Source organism: Oryx dammah, unplaced genomic scaffold (assembly GCF_014754425.2).
Source record: "Oryx dammah isolate SB20612 unplaced genomic scaffold, SCBI_Odam_1.1 HiC_scaffold_21, whole genome shotgun sequence".
NCBI lineage: Eukaryota > Metazoa > Chordata > Mammalia > Artiodactyla > Bovidae > Oryx > Oryx dammah.
Genome location: NW_024070205.1, coordinates 48,910,991 through 48,927,899, shown reverse-complemented (window position 1 = coordinate 48,927,899; position 16,909 = coordinate 48,910,991). Strand labels below are relative to the sequence as shown.

General features: G+C 41.9%; 1 protein-coding gene across 2 annotated transcripts in view; it reads left to right on the top strand.

Annotated features, from left to right (window-relative positions):
* The window catches only part of SMYD3 (SET and MYND domain containing 3), a 747,085-nt gene extending 730,803 nt beyond the window's left edge, over positions 1-16,282 (top strand). For both annotated transcript variants that reach the window (XM_040263614.1, XM_040263615.1), the window contains one exon: positions 15,549-16,282. In XM_040263614.1, the coding sequence (XP_040119548.1) occupies positions 15,549-15,650 (102 nt within the window). In that variant the 3' untranslated portion in view covers positions 15,651-16,282. The remainder of the gene's footprint in view (positions 1-15,548) is intronic.
* Positions 16,283-16,909: the final 627 nt, after the last annotated feature.

The following is a 16,909-nucleotide window of genomic DNA, read 5'->3' as shown; positions in this document are numbered from 1 at the left end:
CTCCTCTCACACCCACACAGTTATGAGCTATTTCAGCACATTCAAGGAAAGCCCCAAGCACAAGCTGGTGTGTGTCTACTCCAGCCTGCACCCTGATTTCAAGTCCTCCCCCTTAAATGGATGAGTTAGAGCCTGCACATCTATTGTTCCCATTTCTTAATCTGCTACAATGATTCTTAACCTCTCTGGTCGTGTTCTTATTTATGAATTGTGTGAGAACCACTGACTCACCAGAGATAATGTACACACATAAAACATTATATATATATGGGGATACAGGGACCACCTGAAGACTCTCCATGGACTTTCTCTAGGCTAGCAGTCTCTAGGTAAAAAAAATCTCTCCTCTAAGTGTGTATCATCACACATGTAGACAGATGGAAGGGACACGGGGAGGACAAGAAGGTGTGCAGAGGTGAGGTGCCATAACCATCAGTGATGCCTTCAAAGAGGAGTCTGACAGTCTCTGACTCTGGTACTTATGACAGGCCCCTACTAACCTGAAATAGGAAACAGTAGTTTCAAGAGTATGTTTCTCAACCAAGAAAGGAGAAGATAAGAGAATGATCCTAAAATGAGAGCATAGTGATTAAGTTACATTTAAGGAAACAAATAGAAATTTACCTATCAGAAAGTGTAATCCCAGCAGTGACAAGGAGCCAAGTGAGGAACCTGGACTTGTATCTCTACCAAGCAGTAACAAGGTATCATCCCCCATACTCCTGTTGAAGCAATGGTGGAGAAAGCCAGCTAAAACAGAAAGTTGACATAAAATTCAGAATCTCGGTGTCATACTCACAATGTCCAGGTTTCAGTTGAAAATCACTCACCATAAGAAAGACGAAGATTATAATCTTGATGAAAAAAAAGACAATCAATAGATGCCAACTCAGAGATAATAGATTTTAGACTTATCTGACAAAAAATTTAAAACCCATGATAAATATGCTTAAATAGTTAATTACAAACATCCTCAAAACAAATGAAAAAATAGAATACTGCAGCAAAGAAATTAACACAGAAGAAGCAAACAAAAATTTAAAAGCTGATAAATACAACTGCCAAAATATACAGACTGGAGCTTAACAACAGAACAGAAAGAAGAATGAATTAATGAACTTGAAGACAGAGCAATATAAGCCGTCCAATCGAAAAAACAGAGATAAAACGACTAAGAAATTCAGCAAAGCAGGAGGATATAAATTAACATACAAAAGTCAGCAGTGTTTAATTACACTTAGAGGGAACAATGCCAAAAGAAACTTAAGAAAACAGTTCTACTTGTAATTGCATCTAACCACTTCAGCATTCTTGCCTTGAGAACCACACGAACAGTTTGAAAGGCAAAAAGATATGACACTGAAAGATGAACCCCGAGGTCAATAGGTGTTCCACACGCAACTGGAGAAGAACAGAGAAATAGCTCCAGAAGGAATGAAGAGGCTGAGCAAAAGCAGAAATGACACCCAGTTGTGGATATGTCTGGTGGAGAAAGTAAACTCAGATGCTGCAAAGAATAATATTGCCTACGAATCTGGAATGTTAGGTCCATGAGTCAAAGTAAATTGAAAGTGGTCAAACAGGAGATGGGAAAGGTGAACATGGACATTTCAGGAATCAGTGAACTAAAATGGATGGGAATGGGTTAATTTAATTCAGGTGACCATTGTATCTACTACTGTGGGCAAGAATCTCTTAGAAGAAATGGAGTGGCCCTCACAGTCAACAAGAGAGTCCAAAATGCAGTACTTGGGTGCAATCTCAAAAACATCCAAAAGATCTCAGTTCATTTCCAAGGCAGACCATTCAACATCAAGGTAATCCAAGTCTATGCCCAACCAGTAAAGCTGAAGAAGCTGAACAGTTCTATGAAGACTTACCAGACCTTCCAGAACACCAAAAAAAAAAGATGTCCTTTTCATCATAGGGGATTGGAATGCAAAAGTAGGAAAGCAAGAGATACCTAGAGTAACAGCCAAGTTTGGCCTTGGAGTACAAAATGAAGCAGGGCAAAGGCTAACAGAGTTTTACCAAGAGAAGACACTGGTCATAGCGAACAACTTTTTCCAACGACACAAGAGACGACTCTACACATGGACATCACCAGATGGTCAACACCAAAATCATATTGATTACATTCTTTGCAGCTGAAGACAGAAAAGCTCTATACAGTCAGCAAAAACAAGACCGGGAGCCGTGGATCAGATCATGGACTGTGGCTCAGATCATGGACTCCTTAGTTCAAAATTCAGACTTAAATTTAAGGAAGTAGGTAAAACCACTAGGCCATTCAGGTGTAACATAAATCAAATCCCTTATGATTATACAGTGGAAGTGACAAATAGATTCAAGGAACTAGATCTGATAGAGTGCCTGAAGAACTATGTATGGAGGTTTCTAACACTGTACAGGAGGTGGTAATCAAAACCATTGCCAAGAAAACGAAATGCAAGAAGGCAAAATGGTTGTCTGAGGAGGCCTTACAAATACCTGAGAAAAGAAGAGAAGCAAAAGGGAAGGGAGAAAAAGGAAGGGTACACCCATCTGAATGCAGAGTTCCAAAGAGTAGCAAAGAGGGATAAGAAAGCCTTCTTAAGTGAACAATGCAAAGAAATAGAGGGAAGCAATAGAATGGGAAAGACTAGCGATCTCTTCAAGAAAATTAGAGATACCAAGGGAACATTTCATAAAAAGATGGGTACAATAAAAGACATGAAAGGCATTAACCTAGTAGAAGCAGAAGATATTAAGAAGAGGTGGCAAGAATACACAGAAGAACTATACAAAAAAGGTCTTAATGACCCAGACAACCATGATGGTGTGGTCACGCACCTAGAGCCAGACATCCTAGAGTATGAAGCCAAGTGGGTCTTAGGATGCATTACTACGAACAAAGCTAGAGGAGGTGATGGAATTCCAGCTGAGCTAGTTCAAATCCTAAAAGATGATGCTGTGAAAGTGCTGTACTCAATATGGAAGCAAATTTGGAAAACTCAGCAGTCGCCACAGGACAGGAAAAGGTCAGTTTTCATTCTAATCCCAAACAATGTTCAAATTACCATACAACTGCACTCATTTCACATGCTGGCAAGGTAATGCTCAAAATCCTTCAAGCTAGGCTTCAACAGTACATGAACCAAGAACTTCCACATGTACAAGATGGATTTAGAAAAGGCAGAGGAACCACAGATCAAATCGCCAACATCCACTGGATCATAGAAAAAGCAAGAAAATTCCAGAAAAAACATCTACTTCTGATTACTGACTACGCTAAAATCTTTGACTGTGTGGATCACTACAAACTGTGGAAAATTCTTAAAGAGATGGGAATAGCATACCACCTTAGCTGCCGCCTGAGAAACCTGTATGCAGGTCAAGAAGCAACAGTTGGAATTGGACATGTAACAATGAACTGGTTCAAAATTTGGAAAGGAGTACATCAAGGCTGTATTTTGTCATCCTGCTTATTTAACTTAAGTAGAGAGTTCATCATGAGAGATGCCAAGCTGGATGAATCACAAGCTGAAATCAAGATTGTTGGCAGAAATATCAATATGCAGATGACACCACCCTAATGGCAGAAAGTGAAGTGGAACTAAAGAGCCTCTTGATGAAAGTGAAAGAGGAGAGTGAAAAAGCTGGCTTAAAACTCAACATTCAAAAAACTAAGATCATGGCATCCAGTCCCATAATGTCATGGCAAACAGACGGGGAAACAATGGAAACAGTGACGGACATTATTTTCTTTGGCTCCCAAATCACTGCAGATGGTGACTATAGCCATGAAATTAAAAGATGCTAGCTCCTTGGAAGATAAGCTATAACAGACGTAGACAGCATATTAAAAAGCAGAGACATAACTTTGCTGACAAAGGTCTGTATAGTCAAAGCTATAATTTTTCCAGTAGTCATGTACGGATTTAAGAGTTGAACCATAAAGAAGGCTGAGCGCTGAAGAATTGATGCTTTTGAACTGTGGTGCTGGAGAAGATTTGAGAGTCCCTTGGACAGCAAGGAGAGCTAACCAGTCAATCCTAAAGGAAATCAACCCTGAATATTCACTGGAAGGACTGATTTTGAAGCTCCAATACTTTGGCCACCAGATGTGAAGAACTGACTCATGGAAAAGACCCGAGGCTGGAAAAGATTGAGGGCAGGAGGAGAAGGGGATGAAAGAGGATGACATGGCTGGATGGCATCATTGACTCAATGGACATGAGTTTGAGCAAAGTCTGGGAGATGGTGAAGGACAGGGAAGCCTGGTGAGCTGCAGTCCATGGGTTCGCAAAGAGTAAGACATGACTGAGTGACTGAACATCAACAGCAAACAAAATAAAATACTGAGGAATTAACCAAGGATGTAGGAGACTATACACTGAAAAGTACAAAACACTGCTGAAAAAAATAAGATGACACAAACAGAAAACATCCCATGTTCATGATCGAAAGACTTATTACTGTTAATAAGTACCTAAAGCACATTTAATAGTACCTAAAGCAACCTACAGTTTCAGTGAAATCTCTTGTCAACAGCCCAATGACATTTTTTTTTTTTTTTAGAAATGGAAAGGTTCATATGAAAGTTTAAGGAACCCTAATAGCATAACAATTTTGAAAAAAAAAGTTGGAGGACTCATACTTTTTGATTTTGAAATTTACTGTAAGAGTGCAGTACTCAAAACAAAGTGGGACTGGGATAAAGACAGCCATGAAGGCCAATGGGATACACTAGAGAGCTGAGAAATACATTCTCATAGATATGTCAAATGACTGTTGACAGGAGTGACGATACTACTCAATGCAGAATGGACAGTCTATTGAACAAATGGTGCTGGGGAAACTGGATATCCACATGCAAAAAAATGAAGATAGATCCTCACCTAATACTATAATAAAGAGTAATACATGGGTTAGACTTAGTATAAGAGCTAAAACTACAAAACTCTTAGAAGAATACACAGAGGAAAAGCTTCATGATACTGAATTTGGCAATGGTTTCTTTGAATATGGCACCAAAAGCACAGGCAACAAAGAAAAAATAGACAAGATGAATTTCATCAACATTAAAAATGTGCACCAAAAGACAAGATCAACAGAGTAAACAGTAAAAATCAACAGGCAACCTATAGAATGGAATAAAACATTTGCAAATCACATTTCTGGCAAGTGGTTAACATCCAGAATACACAGAGAATGCCTAAATTTCAACAACATCATCAAAACGGTGCAGTTCAAAAACAGGCAAAGGATTTGAATAGACATTTCTCCAAAAAACATATACAACCAGCCAAAAAGCACATAAAAAATAAGCTTAACATCACTAATCATTAGGGAAATGCAAACCAGAATCAATGAGATACTACTTTTCACCCACTAGGATAGCTATTATTAAAAAAGAAAGAAACACACAGAAGAGAAACAAGTATTGGTATAGATGTGGAGAAACTGGAACCCTTGCATATTACTGACAGGACTACAAAATGGAAAAGCCACTGTGGAAAACAGTATAACAGTTCCTAAAAAATGTGAAACATAGAATGACTATTTGATCCAGCAATTACACCTCTGGTTATGTACACAAAAGTATTGAAAGCAGGGACTTCAACAGATATTTGTACACCAGTGTTCATAGCAAGCATTATTAGCAACAGCTAAAAGGTGGAAAAACCTAAATGTCCATGGATGGTGAGTAGTTTAAAGCTGGAATATACATATTATGAGATATTATTCAGCCTTGAAAGTGAAACTACATGGATGAAATTTGTTGAACACTGCATGCATGCTAGGTCACTTCAGTCATATCTGACTCTTTGCAACCCCATCGACTGTAGCCCACCAGGCTCCTCTGTCCATGAGATTCTCCAGGCAAGAATACTGGAGTGGGTTGCCATGCCCTCCTCCAGGGGATCTTCCCAACCCAGGGATCTAACCTGTGTCTCCCATGGCTCCTGCACTGCTGAGCCAGCGGGGAAGCCCCGAGTGAAATAAGCCAGTCACAAGAAGACAAATGTTGTATGAGTCCATTGATATGAGGTACCTAGAGTAGTCAGACACAGAGACAGAAAGTAGAATAGTGGTACCAAGGGCTTGAGAAAGAAAGGACTAGAGAATTCTTGTTTAGCGGGTATACAGCTTCAGTCTGGAATAATGCAGAAGTTCTAGGTATGGATAGTGGTAGTGGTTGCACAACAATGTGCATGTAATTAATGCCACTGAAAATAAAATATCTACCTGCAGATTCAAGAAGCCAAGTGAATCCAAATAAGAAAAACCCAAGAAAATGCACATCAAGGCATTCTAGTCAAACTTCTGAAAACTATAAAGACAACAGTATCTTAAAAGCAGCAAGAGAAAAATGATACCTTGCCTATAGGAGAAAAACAATTTGAGTTACAGTGGCTTTCTCATTAGAAACCACGGAGGCCAAATGTACAGTGGCACATTTTTCAAGGACTTGAAGAAAAGAACTGTTAAGGCAAAAACCTTCATTCAGCAAAATAGCCTTCAAGAGTTAAGGGGAAATCAAAACATTCTCAGATGAAGGAAAACTAAGGGAATTTGTCCCCAGCAGACCTCTTCTAAAAGAATTGCTAAAGCATTTCTCTAAACAGAAAGGAAGTAATAAAAGCAGCAATCTTTGAACATCGGGAAGAAAGAACATGGTAAGCAAAAGTAAGGGTAAATGAAACAGACTTTAATTCTCCTTTTTTTTAGCTAATCTTTGACAGTTGAAACAAAATGTATAACACTGTCTTCTGTGGTTCTAAATGTATATAGTGGAAATGTTTAGGACAATTATATTCAAAATAGGGGAGGATAAAAGACATAAAGGGAGGTAAGGTTTCTTGAACTGGTAAAATGAGAACACCAGTAGAAGTGTGAAGAGATACCATGCACAACTGAATATGTCTCTATTTGTGTATATATATGTCTCATTGCAAACGACCCTGATGCTGGGAAAGATTGAAGGCAAAAGGAGAAGGTGGAAGGATGAGATGATAGGGTCAGTTAGCATCACCAACTCAACAGACGTGAATCTGAGCAAACTCCAGGGGATAGGGGAGGACAGAGGACCAGGCATGCTGCAGTCCATGGGGTTGCCAAGAGTCAGGCACAACTTAGCAACTGAACAATAACAACGTCTATGTCTATATATAACACTTAAGAGTAACCATTTAAAACCTACACAAATACACTCAAAAACATTACAGAATAGAATTCTTTTAAAAAGTTAGCTATCTACTGGAAATGAAAGAGAAAATAAAAGCAAAAAAAAATCAGAATAGACAAATTTTTCTAAATGGCAAACTTAAAATTAACGACATTATGTAAGTGATCTATGTAAGAAGTGTAAATTTCTTGTCTAAAATATACTAAATGACAGAGATTATTAGAATGGATTTTTTAATGATCCAACTATATGCTGTCTATAGGAAACTCACTTTAAATATAGCGATACAGGGAGGTTGAAAGTAAAAGGATGGAAAAAGATATACCATGAAAGCACCACTCATCAAAAGAAAGCTGGAATGGCTATATTAATAACAGATAAAGTAGACTTCATAGTAAAGACAATGACACTAGAGACAGAGAAGGATATTATATTTTGGAGAAGGAGGTCAATTTATCAAGGAAACATATTAAAAGCAATCCTAAATGCATATGCACTAAACAACCCAGTTGAAAATTTGGGAAACAAAAACTAATAGAACTAAAAGGAGGTACAGGCAATAGACTTATGGATATGAGTATAGCTGGGGATGCAACACTCCCTGTCAACAACGGACAGAAGAAATGGACAGAAAATCAGCAAGGATATAGAAGAATTTAACAAAGTCACCAACCAACAGGATCCAATTGACATTTATAAAACTCCATCCAGCAGTAACAAAATACATGTTCTTTTTAAAGTACCCACCAAACATATACCAAGAAGGACCATATTCTGGGCCATAAAACAAGTCTCAATAAACGTAAAAGGATTCAGGTCAGACATAGTGAATTCTCTAACTCCAATGGAGTTAAATTAGAAAACACTAACACACACACACACCACAATATTTGGAAGCAAAACCAAATCTGCATCTCCTAGTTCTGCATCTGTGACTTTGTCCACAGAATTGATCTAATCCAATCTCCTCGTATGCAAATGAGGAAACCTCAAATCCTGAAAGATGATGCTGTGAAAGTGCTGCACTCAATATGCCAGCACATTTGGAAAACTCAGCAGTGGCCACAGGACTGGAAAAGGTCAGTTTTCATTCCAATTACAAAGAAAGGTAATGCCAAAGAATGTTCAAACTACCACACAATTGCACTCATCTCACATGCTAGTAAAGTAATGCTCAAAATTCTCCAAGCCAGGCTTCAGCAATATGTGAACCGTGAACTCCCTGATGTTCAAGCTGGTTTTAGAAAAGGCAGAGGAACCAGAGATCAAATTGCCAACATCCACTGGATCATGGAAAAAGCAAGAGAGTTCCAGAAAAACATCTATTTCTGCTTCATTGACTATGCCAAAGCCTTTGACTGTGTGGATCACAATCAACTGTGGAAAATTCTGAAAGAGATGGGAATACCAGACCACCTGACCTGCCTCTTGAGAAATCTATATGCAGGTCAGGAAGCAACAGTTAGAACTGGACATGGAACAACAGACTGGTTCCAAATAGGAAAAGGAGTACGTCAAGGCTGTATATTGTCGCTCTGCTTATTTAACTTATATGCAGAGTACATCATGAGAAATGCTGGACTGGAAGAAACACAAGCTGGAATCAAGATTGCCGGGAGAAACATCAATAACCTCAGATATGCAAATGATACCACCCTTATGGCAGAAAGTGAAGAGGAGCTAAAACGCCTCTTGATGAAAGTGAAAGAGGAGAGCAAAAAAGTTGGCCTAAAGCTCAACATTCAGAAAACGAAGATCATGGCATCTGGTCCCATCACTTCATGGGAAATAGATGGGGAAACAGTGGAAACAGTGTCAGACTTTATTTTGGGGGGCTCCAAAATCACTGCAGATGGTGATTGCAGCCATGAAATTAAAAGACGCTTACTCCTTGGAAGAAAAGTTATGACCAACCTAGATAGCATATTCAAAAGCAGAGACATTACTTTGCCGACTAAGGTCCGTCTAGTCAAGGCTATGGTTTTTCCTGTGGTCATGTATGAATTTGAGAGTTGGACTGTGAAGAAGGCAGAGCACCGAAGAATTGATGCTTTTGAACCGTGGTGTTGGAGAAGACTCTTGCGAGTCCCTTGGAGACTGCAAGGAGATCCAACCAGTCCATCCTGAAGGAGATCAATCCTGGGTGTTCTTTGGAAGGAATGATGCTAAAGCTGAAACTCCAGTACTTTGGCCACCTCATGTGAAGAGTTGACTCATTGGAAAAAACTCTGATGCTGGGAGGGATTGGGGGCAGGAGGAGAAGGGGACGACAGAGGATGAGATGGCTGGATGGCATCACGGACTCGATGGACATGAGTCTGAGTGAACTCCGGGAGTTGGTGATGAACAGGAAAGCCTGGTGTGCTGCGATTCATGGGGTCGCAAAGAATCGGACATGACTGAGTGACTGAACTGAACTGAAGCTCAGGGAGGAGACATGATGTCTCCAGGCTCTCTCGCATACTTAATAAATACACCTTGGATCAATTGATTAGTTCAACAGAGCAACACGAAGTCAACTCTTTCTGGAATAGCTACTCCCACTGGAAGACACACCTCAGCTCAGCACATCTGTCACCCCTTCTGGGCTCCCTCCTTTGGACACTCAGCACGTCTCGTCTCTCTTTGTCACACACTGTCCTTCTATAACTCTATCTCCTGGTTGTGCCAAAGCTCCTCCCAGGGTAAAGGCCAAGTCTTACTCATTATAGCTGCTTAGACAGTATTTCACCTGCGATGCGGGAGACCTGGGTTTAATCCCTGGGTTGGGAAGTTCCCTGGAGGAGAGGGCATGGCAACCCACTCCAGTATCCTTGTCTGCAAAACCCAATGGACAGAGGGGACTGGCGGGCTACAGTCCATGGCATTGCAAAGAGTCGGACACAACTGAGCGACCAAGCACAGCACAGACAATATTTAGTGTGTAGACCTTCTAAGGAAATTTTGCCTGCTAGGACAGGTCCTTCCAGTGGGTCCTATACAAAGTGTAGAGCACAATGAAGTTGCAAGGGTGCTGTGACCTCAAGCAGGTCATCAAAAGCCTTGGGAGTCCCTGCTGCCCCTTGTGAAGGGCCCGTCGTGGCTCTGGAGCTTCCTGATGTGTTGTTGGTCTGTCTTCTTACACGTCCAGCCCATGCCCAGCACCCTCTACCCCACTACTCTGCTGTCATCCTGAATGGGCAGAGGAAAACATGCCTGCATTTCCTTCTCTTGTGATCTGAATGCAGAGGATTTTATCATACATACATTTCTTTTCCCTCTGATTTATATCCATATTTAAATCCTGCTTGGGGAAGTCATTTATTGGATTCCCTCAGGCTTTTGGGAGAGAGTATATGAGATCCTTGATAAGCTTAATATATTTTTATTAAAAATTAATAAGAAAGCTATATTGTTTGCAACTTTAAATTATAATTTGATTCAATTCATTTTATTTAATATATGACCACAGTTCTAAAATTAATTTTTAAAAAAATGCTGTGATGAGATTGAAATCAGTTCTGGGGACCCTATCTTTTAAAGACCGCATCTTTACTCCTGAGTGAACCGTGCCTGTCAAGTGGCAGACAATCTGTGCTTCCATTCCTCCTGTGACATTTAGAGTCAGTTCACAGGGGCAGCAGCCCCCCTTGAAGGCTTCAAATAGGTCCTCAGTGGGAGATTACGCCAGGCTCTTTTTAAATGCTACCATTAAAAAAATAAAATTTAATGGAAAGAGATAAGCTTTTCCCAGCACAGGCCGGCTCTGGTTTTATACTTCCTTAATCTGTTTTACATACTGCTTCAGGAAATTAAATCAAAACCGTTCTCTCTGACTTGTGTATGTGTGGCAGTTGGGCAGGGCTGAGAGAAGGGGAGACACAGAGCTACCAGAAACAATTATGCTGGTTTGTCAGAGATTTACTGTAACTTTCTTTGGGGGAGGGGAGCCCTCCTCTTCTTGCCAGGCTGAGGGGCTGTGGCCACCGCAGAGAGCCAGCCTGTGCTGACAGCTCCCTAAGGCTCCCTTCTTACATCACTGAGAATTGTGCCCTAGCTTACCTGGAGGCCCAGGTGGCATCCACGACAAGGACCAGATGTCCTACCTGACCAGGTGTGAGTTTTAGCTTCCTGTACATCCAAATTGACATATTACTCAACACACACAGAACAGTCATCACCATATTTTGCACATAACTAAATCCTATTTCTTTATATTTTTTTCTTTTCTTTCCCTCCTATCCCACCCATGGCTCTGAGAAAATTACAGTATTTACTTGTTCATCATATTTATATTTGGTTTTACCTTCTAGACAAATGATATGGACTTTTTTCCCAGGCTCTTCATATTGGTCCTCTGCTCCCAGCTATGCCCATTTCTGCTCTGCTTCTAGCCACCCTTGTAGATAAGATCCTCTAATCTTAGTATCTTGGATCTTACATATACACACCCAGGGATTGTCCCCACCCCACTTTTGCTTCCAGTGCTTCATTCATCACCAAATAAGAATGAAGGTCAAAACCAGCAGCATCCTGACTAGGAAGACCTTTGCGGCCCCTCAAGGTGTTGCAGAGTCACACCTCAGAGACCCTCCAGGCCCTCTCCTTGGTCACTGCAGACTCTCAGCAGGGGAAGGCCACATAGCAGAGTCATGGAATGAACACTGGGTCCACCCTGGGGCCACTCTCAGGCCAGATGTGAGGACATTGGACCAGATGGTCTTTATGGTGCTTCTGCAAGGGAACAGCCTGGGAGGTGTGGAAGTGAGGCTTTCCTTCCTGGCTGTGGCTCTGGATCCTGAAGGGCTGCGGGGCCAGAAGCCTCCTGCTGGCACCTGCCCTGTTGTGGGATGAGCAGGAACGAATGGGAGGACTCCAGATCAACCACCATGAACTATGGCTCTTGAGGAGTAGGCCTTATTCTTAGAGCTGGAAGGGAGGAGACAGCGAAGCATATGACTGAAAGAATGGCAGTGAGGAAGGAAGCTACAGCTGTAACAGGTCTGAAAACATGCAGACAGGCCTGACCCTGTCCGAGTGGTATGAAGGTGACTGTCCTAACCTCTGACTCAAGTCCCTGAGAAATATCTTCTGGGGAGGAACCTGGAGAAATACAACAAGGAGGACAAAGAGAAGCTGGTCTGGGAGTCCTGAGAAACAAAGCCAGGCTCTCACCCTGAAGAGGAGAACTGTGAGGAGTGGGGAGGCGAGAGCCCCCACAGGTCAGGCTGGCCTTTCTCTGGCCCACCTGTCCATGGGGTGGGGTAGAACAGTATGACTCTTCTCTTTTCAGGCAGTGCTCCTGGAGCATTCACTCCTTTTGTCAGATCACAAGTACATCTGGCCCTCTGTTGAGCAGAAGGGAGAACATGTAAGCAGCTTTTGAGTGAGAGAATTTCCCATGAAGGGCTTTAAGTGTCTCTCCAGTCTCTCTGTCCAATCACGCTCTCCCATATGCCTCTGCCTCAGACCCTGAGATGTCCAGAACAATGGAGCACCAAGGGGGTATGGGGAGGAGACAGGAGACATTTGTTCTCTGAATGGCATCAAATATTTGATTTTGATTTTCTGCCCAAAGACATCTCACTGAGTTTGGCTGCTTCCAAGGTACGGGCTATTCCCAACGCCTCCCCTCCATCTCAGACACCCTTCACTCCACCCACCCTCGGGATTTGCTTGCAGATACTACACAGGGCAGACCCATTCGAGTTAATAAGAACCAAATCCTGACTCCACCCTGACTCCATCACGGCCACCTTCTGGTTTTCCAGCGACGGTATCATGGGTGATGGGTCTGCACAATTACAGCTGATTCCATAAGCAGAGCTCTTTTCCAGGCTGGCACACCAGTGCCAGAGATGGCAAGGCCTTTCTTTCCCTTTCTCTTTTCTCTCAGCAGCTAAATCTAGACCCCATCTGTCTGCCTATTTTCCTTCATTCAAGCCTAAAGGGAACATTTTTAAAGGGCCCCAAAAGCCAGGAACACGGGTGGAAAGTGCTCCTAGTCCTGAACACGTTGCTTCTTCCACTCTCAGGTTTCCTCCTCAGGAGACTGTGTGCCCCAGCTATAAAGTCGCTATGGCTTTAAAGATGCTCACACCTAGGAATCCCACCTCCAGGAATGCATCTAAAGCAGAGAATCAGCAAAGCCAACAAAGCCCCATACTAAAAGATCTACATCACAACCACAAAAAAATGGTAGTGATCTGAATTTCTAAGAGTAGCTCAGTGAATAATGATCTATAAACCTCATGAAATGAACTGTACACAGCCATTAAAAGGGTAATTATGGTTGGCTACAAGTTACCATTGAATAATCAATAGTTGTTATTACTTGTTGAAAGCTTACTCTATCAGTTGTTCTCAACCCTGAGGACATGTGAGACTCTCCCGAGGCCAGGCTCACCTCCAGAGAACAGGATTCAGTTGACCATGTGTGGGGCCTGGGCACTGGTACACCTTTGGAAGCTGGCTGGTTGCTACTGCTGTGCACCCAAGGCTGAGAGCCATGGTACTGCCTGCCAGGTATTTTTCTGGGTGCTTAAAACACCCAAAGTGTGTTTACCTATCTCTTGAGGCACATTTACATGGAAGACAATGGATCTGATGACCCTTCTGTTTGTTGCTGTTTAGTCTCTCAGTCATGTCCAACCCTTTGCGACCTCATGGACTGTAGCCCACCAGGCTCCTCTGTCCATGGGATTTTCCAGCCAAGAACACTGGAGTGGGTTGCCATTTCCTTCTCCAGGGATCTTCCCAACCTAGGGCTCAAACCCACGTTTCCTGCACTGGTAGGCAAATTCTTTACCACTGAGCCACTAGGGAAGCCCATAAATATAGTCACTGCACAGCCTGGCCCACAGGGAACAAACCCCTGATCCTGGTGTACTTTATTCGCACCATGCTCTAACCAACTAAGCTGACCAGCCCTTCTGTTTGAGAGCCCCCAGTTTGGGAAGCTCAGGATGATATGGTTTATCTATAATTCACTGCAAAAATATTTTGTGGATATTTTGACTATTTATTGCCCTATAACTAACCTTCCCAAAACTTAGCAAAGTGAAACAACCACCCTTTTATTATGCTCACAGATGATTCGGATCAGGAATTCAAACAGATCACAGTAGAAATGGCCTGCCTCTTTTCCATAATGTCTTGGATGTCAGCTGGGAAGACTGGAATCTGGCCGATGCCAGAAGATTTACACCATAACAAAAAAATTGGTAGTGATCTAAAACCCACTCCAGTGTTCTTGCCTGGAGAATCCCAGGGACAGGGGGGCCTGGTGGGCTGTCATCTCTGGGGTCGCACAGAGTCAGACATGACTGAAGCAACTTAGCAGAAGTAGCAGCAAAGTTCTAAGAGTAGCTTAGAAATCTGGCTGAAATCATCTGGAGGCTTCTTTATGCACATTTTCGGTGTTTAGGCTAGGATGATTTTAAAGATAGGTTCACTCACAGCAACTAAGCCTGTGTGCCACAACTATTAAGCCTATGCTCCAGAGACCAGGAGCTGCAGCTACTTAAGCCTACACGACCTAGCGCCTGTGCTCCACAACAAGAGAAGCCAGCACCATGAGAAGTCCACACACCACAAGCAGAGAGCAACCCCGACTTGCCACAACCAGAGAAAAGTCTGTGCAGCAGTGAAGACCCAGCACAGCCAAAAGTAGTCAATAAATAAAATTTAAAGATAGGCTCAGCTAGGACTATCAACCAAAGCATCTACCCTTGGCTTCCCCATGTGGCTTGGGCTTCCTCACAGCATAGAAGCTCCTGTTTCCAGGAGCAGGTGTACTAATAAAAAAGGCAAAGGTTGCGTGGTCTTTTTGACCTAGCTTTGGAAGTTGACAGCATTAATTCCATCATACTCTATTACTGTAGTGGTTACAAATCCATCCAGATTTCAGAAATATTTTGGAGGCAGAATTGACAAGATTTAGTGGAGACTAAAGGCCATGAATGTCAAAACGCAAATGCTATAATGCCATATAACATGAAAAGAATATGAAAAGTATATGTATGTGTTATATGTATCATATAGATGAGAATACAGCATGAAAAAATGAAAACTTCTTTTAAGGTGATAACAGCACGGTAATCATTAATATTAATCATTTTAGTAACTCTTCTTAAACCTCTGTTAACTACCTACACCAAATCTAAGCTCTAATAATCCCTGAAGATCATTGTTGGACATCAGTTCCAGCAAGACTCAAGCAGTAAGTCCAAGCACCACATTAAACTCACCCTTGTCACTTCATTTCTAGTGTGGAGAACCACTGTGCTGATCATACTGTAGGCTGCGGGTTTCTCCGGGCTCCTGGCCCAAGAAAAGATGAGAAACAGGTGGGGACCTGCCTCACTTGGGGATCTAATCCATCTTCTTTTTCCTTCAGGCTTTTGATATTATGAGAGTAACACATGGCAGAGAGCACAGCCTGATTGAAGATTTGATTCTACTCTTAGAAGAATGCGACGCCAACATCAGAGCACCCTAAGAGAACTCTGCAAAGGGAGAGCCAGCTTGTACCTTTCCTGGATGCCTTATTGAGGTCACACACTCGATATTTTGTTTGTTGTGTGGACCTCCCCTATTGGAAATGCTGTTCCATATTTACTTAGGTAAATAAAAGCAGACATATGGTTTGCACACCACAAGAATTAAAGAAGCATGGTATAATATTTAAAAATTTGGTTGAAAATACCATCTGGTAATTGTTTTCTTTGCTTTCTTTCATTGGTAATGTTAATGTTTAAGATCTCAACATTAAAGACAGAAAATCCTATTAAAAGCATAACAGAATAAGTTCTAACTTTCTCGTTGGATATATGTTGAGAGTTGGATAGAAATCAATGTTTTCACATTTGCTTCCAAGCAAAAGTTAATGTCTGTTTTGGCAAAAAGCAAGATTTTCAGATACTGTCCTCACTGCTTGTGGTAAATGATACGTGTCCATTATTCACTTCCAAATATGTCTCCAATACAAGAAGTTTTATTCTAAATCTTAGAAAGAAGTCATATTAGGTTTTTTAGGTTTTATTAGAAAAGGACAGGAGGTCTTAATGGAAAAGAAAAAAAAATTCATATGTCTCATGGCTCTTTGTATAATTCATTCTAAGCATTTCATAACTCTGTGTGTGTGTCATGCTTTGGGGGAAGGAAGTTTTTTCTGTAATTCTCTATGTCTAAAGTTTGACCATGTGATCTACACAGCATGAGGCACCATTACCCTGCAGGAAGCAGGGTTCTAGCACCCCAGCTCAAATCAGGCTTGCTCCTTTCCCTTTTGTCCTCACTAGTTACTCCCCAATTCCGTGGTCTGCTTTTCCTCTTTCTGCTTTAGACAAATACAGAAACCTTTTCTTTTCCTCTAGTAGATGCAAGGTAACTTCTCTTACGGCTCAGTGATCCTGTGAGCAGTTTAGTCCCCTGTCCTTAGAGGAGACTCTGGTAGTGACTGAAGCCCTTGGATTCCTGCAGCTGACAGGATTCTCAGAGAGCTTCCTGTCACCCACACCTGATTTTATAAGCAAGGAAATGAGATACAGGGAGTGATGGCAGAAGCCAGAGCAGCAACTCTTGTTCTTTCAGGAGCCTTCCCCACCCCCACGGAGGGAGTGGCAAGTCCTCCGGCCACATGGTTGCATGCAGCAGCAGCAGCCATGTCAGAAAGACACACGATCGAGCTAGGAGGAACCAACCTCATTTTGCAGCAAAGAAAGCTGACACCTGGAAACGAGTCCACGTGCCTCACAC